General features: G+C 37.2%; 1 protein-coding gene across 1 annotated transcript; it reads right to left on the reverse strand.

The window, feature by feature from the left end:
• Positions 1–798: 798 nt before the first annotated feature.
• Positions 799–2142, reverse strand: LOC309828015 (tripartite motif-containing protein 60-like; the record flags this gene model as incomplete). The annotated part of the gene is given in 4 exon segments (XM_082663045.1): positions 799–889; positions 1126–1725; positions 1794–1893; positions 1896–2142. Coding segments are annotated over 4 exon segments (1038 nt in total).
• Between the last annotated feature and the right edge of the window lie 7745 nt (positions 2143–9887).

Here is a 9887-nt window from a genome sequence, read left to right on the forward strand (position 1 = left end):
CTTTGATGTTTCTCATACTCTATTTTTAATGTCAATAAATATGCTGGCTACATTTTCAAAATATATGTGGAATTTAATTAGTTCTCCCCACTGTCACTGCCTTCCCTCTGGCTTAAACCAACATAATTTCTCACTTGGATAATTTTGATAGCCTCCTACCTGGCCTCCTTGCTCTCACCCTTGTCTTACTGTATTCTGTTTTCATTAAAATCTACCAAGTCCCCTCTATTTAGCCACACTCACCTTTATTCTGTTTCTTCACAATTCTTCTTCAACTTCTATTGTTTCTCTTGGACTCATTCTATCACTTCCTTCAAAGTTATTTTCAAAAGCCTTCTCAGTTGTGCCTTCTGCGATTACCATATTTAAAATTTAACCTCCTTCCCTAATCTCTTATGCTCTTTCTCTGCTTTAGTTTTTTTTTTCTTTTTTTTGGGGGGGGTATGAAATCATTTATTTCCACTCACTGAGGCTTCTTGTGGAGTCAGGGTTCCCATCGGTCCAAAAAATGTCTTGAGAGAAGGGCAAAAAGCCACTAGTTTGGAGGTTTTGGTGTTTGGGGAGAGCTCCTTTACAGGTAGGGCCTTTCTGGGTTAGAACTGCCCTCATAAGACCAGTCAAGGGGCACCCAAACTGTCCTGACAGTTTGTCCAGGTGTAGGGCAGAGGTGAAGACAGAGGGGGAAGATTAAAAAGATTCAGCAGTAAGATCTAAAAGATGGACTCAGACTCTTTATTATAAGGACTTTTCCTGAACACAGGAAGAAAGCAGAACACAGAGAACATCTTCCAAGGGGGCTCAGCACTCATCTTCAACTAGACTTATTGTAAGTGATTTGGAAGAAACTCCAATAGAGAAATAGGGTACAAGTTTTTCTGTAAAAATTTCACTGAATAAATATCAAGGAGATCTATTATTCAAACTGTAAAAAGAAATTTATCCCAACTCATAGTGCAGAAAAACACCAATCTGACATGGGTTTCCTGAATCCCCAGTGCCAGGTATAGTAGGTGAGAGTTGAATTCACCAGCAGCTATTGCTTGGGGATGGTGATATAGAAGCATTTCTGGGGAAAGATTCTTTATACACACCAAAGGACCATTCACCCATTCCTCTTCCTTCTACCTGCCAAAAATGCCTGCCAGCATCAAATCCCTCAGAACTGGGGATGGGTGAGAAGTAAATGCCTCAGGATTATGAACACAGTGTGGTTCCATCCTTTGAAAAGTTGCAATTTTCCTGTCTTGTGAAATGATGAGACTGTGGTGAACAGTTTCAACCTTTTTGTGAAGGGCAAAATATTGTTGGGGGAGAGTGGAAACCTCCTTCTTTAGTTTGTAGGAAAAGGCTGCTGAGCTCTCTAACTTTCCATACATGCTGTGGATCCTTTCAATGCCTGTCAGCAAATCGAGGTCACTCTGCAAACACTTCTTGGTTATTTCGTCAAGCAGACTTTGTAATGTGTATCCTTTGTCTGATATTTGAGTTCTTTTTTCAATTATTTTATCTTGAACATCATTCTCTTCATTGAGTAACTTAACATGAATTTCATCATGTTCCATCCCGCAGAAACACTTAAAGTGTTCAACTTTGGAGTGCAAGTTGCTCCTGTGATTCTCCACCTTCCACACCAACTCAAATGATTTTGAGACTTGCATTTCTAACACCTTTTCAGCATCTTGCAGCTGCTTTTTCAGGGGCTGAATGTAGCTTTTGAGCTTCCTCCTGTGAGAGGGGCAGCTGGCTCCATGTGTGCCAGGGGGTGATCTTGGTATTCCGAGGAGACCCTGCACTGGGGACACAGCAGCTCCAGGTCCTTCTCACAGAACAGGCTCAGAACCTGCTTGTGCTTCTCACACAGAGGTTTCTCTTTCTGCCATTTCCTCATGTCCTCTGTGCTGGAAGATTCTTCACATCAATCATGAGACATGACTGGCTGTTCCTCCTAAAGCTCTTCTCGGGGCAGGGCTGGAGGCAGACAGGACAGGGGAAGGTGTCCTGGAGATCCTCCCAGCACTGCTGGATGTGGGAGTGACAGAAGTTGTGTCCACTCTCAGTGGTCACTGTGCCTCTCAGGTAATCCAGGCAGATGGGGCAGCTGACCTCTGCTTGGAGCTGTGCCAGGGAGGACACCAGGGCCATTGTTCATGGAGGGTTTCTGTATGAGGAGACTCTCTTCAGAGAAACCTGGCTCTCCACGGGCAGGAACAAGTGAGAAGCTTCTGACTCTTCAGCCTTCTCTCTGTTCTTTCAAGGCTACAAGTAGGTTTGCCAGGATCTGCAGGGAGCTGTGGCCACTCAGGCCTAATTCTACCCCTTCCCTTCAACTCTACAGCAGCCGCCAGGAGGACTGAGAGCCCCAGTCTGTCTCTGCTTCCTTTGGCACTTTTGTTCCTTTTACTCAATGGCCCCAAATCATAGCTTCCTAGGTAGTCCTCTTCTTCATAGAGAGCCACAGCTCCAGGTAGTGATGAAAATCAACAGCACAGGGACAAAATCAGCAAAATCCAGATGTGGGCAACTCTATGGCACAGCTCATCAGGTTCCTGACCACATTTCTCAGTCTTGGCTCTGTGATGAGGGAGCTTCTCTGTGTCCTCAAGTCCTGTGGGTGCCCTCGACTCCCCTCACCAGGACTCTGGGCCCCTCCCTTCCTCGCAGAGCAGAAGGTCTTCCTTGATCCAGGTCAGAGCACACAACACAGCCCACCATCTCTGTTCACTACTGGGGTCAGAATCTGGCCCCTTGGGCCTTTATAAGCCTATAGGGAGGTTCCTTTCCTTCATCCCATTGGACAGACTCTCTGCTTTAGTTTTTTCTATGGCATTTTCTAACTCACTGCATAATTTACTTACCATTTGTATTTATTTTTGTAGTTGCCAGAGGTGTAGCTACATGTGGGTGGTAAAGTTTTCTATTTTGTTTACTGATGTGCCCAAGTGCCCAAGTGAGTGTCTGGCACATAGTAAGTGCTAGAAAGTATTTGTTGAAGGAATGAATAAACGATTATGAGAAAAATATTTGGCTTCATACGGATTGTAAAATGTAGGAAACTCTAGGCAACTTAAAATTGTAGTTATTTGTGTTATCAAGTAATATTGAAATAAAAGCCCTTGAAAATATTCTAACTTTAAAAACATCCACCTCTGTAATGTATCTAGAATTTTTTGGAGGGGAGGGTGTCATATCCAAATTTTACTTAGGTAATACCTCTACTATGCACTAAGTTATCTTACAGAAAATTAAAAAAAAAAACTTTTGGAAATTGATCTGAAAGAAAGAATATAACATTTAGAACAGAAATAAGCAAGTCCTAAAGGAAAAAAACTATAACAATACTCAATTTTGGAAGTGTAATTTTCCCTAATGTAATTAATTTATGTTTATGATTCACAAACTCTTCCATATTTTTCTGCTACATTTTTGTACAATATGTGTAACAGGCAGAAAATTCCCTAGCTATGGCTGTGTGCACATGGGATTTTTCTATAAATGTTTCTGAAGTCAGAGGACTTTTTTTTTTTCCTGAAAGCTTTTAGATTTGAAAATTCTAATATTAAAATATTTCAAAACATCTTAAGGTTTCTTTAAAAGGGCCAAATACCTTCCATCTAAAGAAATTGTAGCTTTCATTCTGCATAATCAAGTATTTACAAGAAAAAAAAATAGCAGCTCTTCAGGTAGTTCAACAATGTATACTGATCTAGAAATATTATGGAATCATCAAGATACCCATTTGAAGGTTGTGTAAATACCAATTTTTACAGAACTGTCAGTTTATGTATCACTTTGTGATATATGTGATTATTTGTGGTTTTTCATTTGTATATACACCTGAGTGCTTACAGATAAAGAGAGCATTTCAAAAGATTTAGATTACTTCCTCTCAGATATAAGCTCTATGCCTTAAAATAAACACAGATGGAGGACCAGTTGGCTCAGGAAAACAAACCGGAAACTGCCACTGCTGTGAGTCTGGACTTGTCTGAGGATTGCACTGAAATGAATATCTGTAAAAGAGATTATAATGTCCAATGTGGAGGGAAACTGAATTAGAAAAGGTTATCACTGACATGCTACTGATGTTTGCTTTCTCCTTTGGAATTAGGTGGAACTTGGAATTGATACAAAAGTAAAAAAAATAAATAAATTGAAAGACTAGCTTATATACCAATTACTGAAACTTTTGCAAATTAAAGCAAAAATGGCAGCTTCATTGGAAAATATATTTCACAATAGCTTTTCTTTCTTTAAAAATATAAAATATCTAATTTATACACATGTCAAAAATACTTGCCCATATGCAATCACTCCCTTATTCAAATTTATCCCTATGCCGTATATACTACACTGGACTTGACAGGCAGACCAGCAAAAAATATGTAAATACAGATTGTACCCTCAGAAAGCTTGTGATCTGGGAGGGGAGGTATAATCAAGCAAGGTATCACAGCACAAGATGGAAGAGAAGAGAATTACCAACAAGTTTTAGATGAATTTCCTTGTGTGAGATTTATAGCTGCTTGTATGAGCTTCAGGTTAAAAGCCACCTCCTTAGTGTCCTCCCTTACTATATATTGAACTACATACTTGTTTAATTACTGAATTTGGCAATGCACTATATATCATTTTAGGCTTGTGTGTTTAGACAAAAATAAATTGTATATTATGCAATGTTAGGAAGTTCCTCATATGCAAAATAATCTCTTATCACTTCAGCATTCCTAAACATAAATGTTCTTTCTTTTCTGAAGTCTATATCCATGATAAACTCACCCTGCACACAATCCTAAATCCACATAATACTTCTGGATCTGATTCCAATTACTTTGCAGAACTCAATGTAGATATTGCATTTTCTGAGAGATCTATGCTTACCCCTGAAGGGTGGATTAAATTTCCACCTATGTTCACATAACACCCTATATTTGTCCATTTAATAACAATTACCCTTACCATAGTTGCTTATTTGTCTGTGAAATACCAGTAGATAGGCAGAGATTGTTTTCTGTTCATTAAAGAATATTTAATGCATAGCACCATTTCTGGCACATAAGTGCTCAAAAAATAATTGCTGAATGAAAGAACTTTTTCCAACTCTCTGTAAGGACATATGTGCAATATACACAAACACCTGACTATTCAAATATTTGAATAACTATATTATGTGATATGAATTATATGTAGGATAACACTCATGTTCAGACAGTCAGAGTATAAATGAAAGAGATGTACTCATGATTTTCAATCTAACAAAATCTGTGGTATTGTGAGATGGTTTTAATATAGGGGCTTATCCTTCTTAGAAGTTTAGGGAACTAAAAATTTATTTAAAATATTTTATGTGACAGTTTTACTAACAGAAAAATTTATTTTGAAACTATACAATTTCTCTACAGGTTATATACATGTGGTTTTTATCTGAGCCACTTAATGTACATCAGAAAAACAGCAATGTAGCAGCAAGTGAGAAAAACACTCATAACAGAAGGACCTATGACATGCAGGTGCCAGGCAATCTGGATTTTCTAGACAAATTAGGAGGGGCATAATGGAAGGGCACAACTTTAACACAAATAAAAGAAACAGTCTAAAAACATTTCACTAATGCCTTAGAGCTCTCACTAATAAGAATTTTCTGAAAAAAAGAAAGTCAAGATTTTGACTGAAGGGGATTTTAAAATCAGAAAGATGTTGAATTATTAATGAGCCAAACTGGTCTTTTTCATTTTCTTTCCTAATCCAAGAAATCTTCAGGGTAGCTGTTTAAAGGATATTCTTTTCCATTTCTTGCTTTAGGCATTTATAAATACACTTGAAAACACTATCTTAGATACAGCCTAATCAAATGATCAAGGTCACTTAGGAGACTAAATTAAATTTCTAATACATATTCACTGTTGCCATTTCAGCACATTTTTGATGAGGCTGTGGAAATGCTTGCTTTGAATGTCATTCCTGCTTGCTCTCTATAATGGTTTGTTGGTCAGTTTATTGTACATCAGATTTCTGAGACTTATAGAATGAAATGAAGCCATCTTCCTTAAAGTGATTTTTCTTCATACTATATTAATTCTTTAAGATAGTGCACCAAAGATTTATTTTAAACTGTAGTGTAATTAGTTAAGCTCTTGGGTTATACAGTCACTTGAAATAAAACCCCATCCTGATTGTTCCATTTACAGGAGGGAAAGCTCTGGCAGGGATTACACCAGAGCGTAGCTTGTTGACAGCATATGCAAATTAGGAAGACATAGTTTGGTTTAAATGTCTGTAAAAGCAGGAATCAACATCTGTGGGAATAATTTTCAAAACTACAGTGGCATAGACATCATTGCAAGTGTTATGTAGTTACAAATAGAAATCTGGCAATAGTCCAGGAATAAAGTTTTCTTTTTTCTCTTTCCAGATAAGAAAATAGTCTAAATCATGTTCTGGTTTGGAATTAGGCACTAATGATAAATTCATTATTAATTTTAAAATCTGAATTAAAAAATAAAATCTGGATTTTACCTTCCTTGACTTCTTTTCCACATCTTCCTGGGAACAGTTATACAGAACGATGAAATAAGAAAATAGCAACACTATGGGATATAATGAGAGGCAAAATGACTATGTAATCTATAACCTAGATTAACTGAAGGTTGTTGTAATATACGTTTTCTCAATTGTGAAATGTTATCTTTTCAAAAAAGAGTTTTTCTTTAACTGAACCAGTCTTCCAAATAAATATAAGAAAACTTTTCCTTTGTAATACATTCTAACTTTAAAACATTAAATGTGCTTAAGTAATAAATATAGTATTTCAGAAATGAACAGTCAAGAACTAATGGGATTCTTCATCTGTCCAATTTTTAAAAACAAATTTTTTGGACCTGTTTGAAACTATGCCATTGATGACACAGCCAAATTCTCCATTCTAATTCTTGCTATTTTTTTCTTATTTTAATGGAATATTTATATATTATAAAATAAGCATTTTTATAAGGCAAAAAGTGATTAACACTATTGTGTACATTAGTGTACATTACATACCACCCATTTTAAGAGTTTGAATAATGCTCACACTCTTGAAAACCCTGTTTTTCTTCTTTGTATCACTCTTTATTCCAACCATATGTAGCCATTATTGAAACCAAGCAGGATCCTGTGGGCTTTCTGGGCTCGGGAGTCTTTCTGTTTAGCCTCCATGACTTTCCCTGAGTTCCAAGGGGCAGGTTCAAACAGCTGCTAATCAGGAAAGGGAGCGGGTGCAGAGACAAGGGAAGAGCAGCCAATGAAACAATAGCACAGCCTTGGGGGAGGGTCCTGCTTCTGCCTCAAGGGATACACATAACAATATCTTTTGATCTCTTTACATTATAGAACTAAAACCCCCAATAAATGGAAGATGAAGCAATCCTCATTCCAGAGGGAAGCTCACAGTTTGATAGCCTTGAGGATGAGAGAAGTTTATCTGGAGACCATCTGAGGCCGGATTAAAGGAGTGCAGGCCCTGAACACACCCTAATCTCATCAGCAACCTCACCCTTGAACCCTTGCTATAAAATTCCTTATCACATCCTCCTGGGTTTGGACACATAGTTTTTCAGGGCAGGAGCCCTCTGTGTCCCCCTTTACTTGGCAAATCAATAAAGCTATTCTTTTCTACTTCACCCAAAACTCTGTCTCTGAGATTCGATTTGGCTCCGGTGCACAGAAGCCGAGTTTTCAGCCTCACTATCAGGAAATTTCACTTATTTCCTCTAAAGGTTTACCTCATATGTACTATGCACTCCCAAACAACACATTGTTTGATTTTCCACAGTCTTGAATATTTTATAAATTGTAATATATTAATATATTCTTCTGCTTTTAGCTTTTTCTCCTCAATATTATGATGTTTATACCTATATTTATGGTTCATTCATTTTCATTGTTTTATAATATTACAATTGTATAAATGTGCTACAGTTTATTTATTCATCATCCATTTGGTTTGTTTGCAATTTTTGCTTTCTTGTAATAACAAATCCAAAATATAGAAAGCATCAATACTCATCCTAGAAATGTATTCTATGTTCGTCTCTCATCATTCCTTTAAACTTTATTCAGAGTGGGTACCTCCCCTCAACCCCCACACCCTTCCCTTCCCTGGATTACCCCTATTAGGAAAAATGACTTTTCAACCCACTTTTGGGTGCTTACTTGAATGTACAAATACAGCCTTGAATCAGTAAGTAGAGCATCTAGTCAAAAATTTGAATCAAATTCTGACTTGAGTTAATGTTAAATCATCTCGCATTCCTCAGCATGGAAACAAGAAACTGGTGAGAAAAAAATACTTCCCTCTTTCAATTCTCAACTTGATTGGAAAAGACTATCATAATGAGGAAGGGGGACTATTATGGTAGAGAGAATGTTTCAACCATAAGTTCTGTAAGTGTTCGAAAGTGTCAGGCAGAAATGACTTTTATAGGAGCACAGGGCTCAGGTAAAGTTCAAATTGTCATGGGAATCACTCAGCAGCCAGTCCCCTAAGGACTTGCCAAAGTCCAAATCCAATGACTAAATGACATGGGAATATAAAGTCTTGGTCCCTTCACCCTAACTAGGACAACTGTGAAGAAGAGTCATCCTAACTTCAGAACCCCTGTAAGGTTAGCTGAGGCCACCATGGAAGCTCTATCATAGTTCAGCTTCACCATGTGTCTTGTCCTGTTTGCTATACTTTCAGTAACACAGATGTTTATCCCTCCCTTCCTTTCCCATAGACGTTGATTCACTGAGCACTCCCTAATAAATTTTCTACACACTAATCTCTGTCACAGAGTCTGCTTGCTGGGGAAACCAACTTAGGGCAGTGGGAAAAAATGCTGTTCTCCTCAAGTCAAGTAATTATGTATAACAATTTCTCTTAAACCATTTTTAAATTTCTATTTTAGAACATAGTTGCATATATTTTAATAGAGAAACAAATTTTCTTACTAAATTTGAGTCTCTAGGAATATGAGTTATCATTTTCTTATTCATAATATGCAGAGAACTAAAATAGAGACATTAACAATTCAGTGGAGGAGGTCATAACCAAGTTACCAGTTGTCCCATTGATTCAAATGTGCTCTAATTTAAAGCAAAATCTCTAGAAAAAAAAAATCACCTTTTAAGTGTTGGACTTTCATTAAATACATTTTCAACAACATACTTGAGAATTCGGTATTAGAATTTTTATTTTAAGTATAGAGAAAATAAGTTTTTGGTTACAATAACTTTTCCAAAGGAACTGTAGAGGAGAAAGAGATTCTCTCTATCCTTCTAGGTTCTTCTGGCTGGTCTAAGAATTAAATTGACATGAGACAGATTAACAGGAAAAAATCAAAGTTTAATAACATGTACACATGGAAGAGACCCTGGAAAACTGTGTAATTTGCCAAAATGGCTGAAACCCTCACGTTAAATACCATCTGCAGCTAAAGACAAAAGAGGATGCTGGGGGTAGGGATTTGGGACTTCAAAGGGGAAATTGACATGGAGATGGAAAAGCAAATGTTTGGTAAATAAATGTTTGCTGGATTCTGCAGAGACAATGGGACACAGAGCGGAATTTTAACAAACAGACTTTCCTGGGTTCCTCCCTATCTACACACCTAGTTCATGCTATAGTTATCTATGGTGATAGTTCACTTCCTAGAATAGGTCCTCTATCTACATGTTTTAGGCAGTTAGGGGGAAGGTCAAGGTTCTTCATGAGACTTTTGGGCCTTGTTTTCTGCTGGAAAAAAAGCAGCATGCTAAAGAGATATTTTGTTCCCCTACAGACCTCATTTAATACTTCTGATTTCCATAACATGTTTAAGAGAATCTGTACATTTTTGTTATTTTTGTTTCTGTTAGATTACTTCTGTTCA

This window comes from Grampus griseus (assembly GCF_964374135.1).
Source record: "Grampus griseus genome assembly, chromosome: 1".
In the NCBI taxonomy this organism is placed as follows: Eukaryota; Metazoa; Chordata; class Mammalia; order Artiodactyla; family Delphinidae; genus Grampus; species Grampus griseus.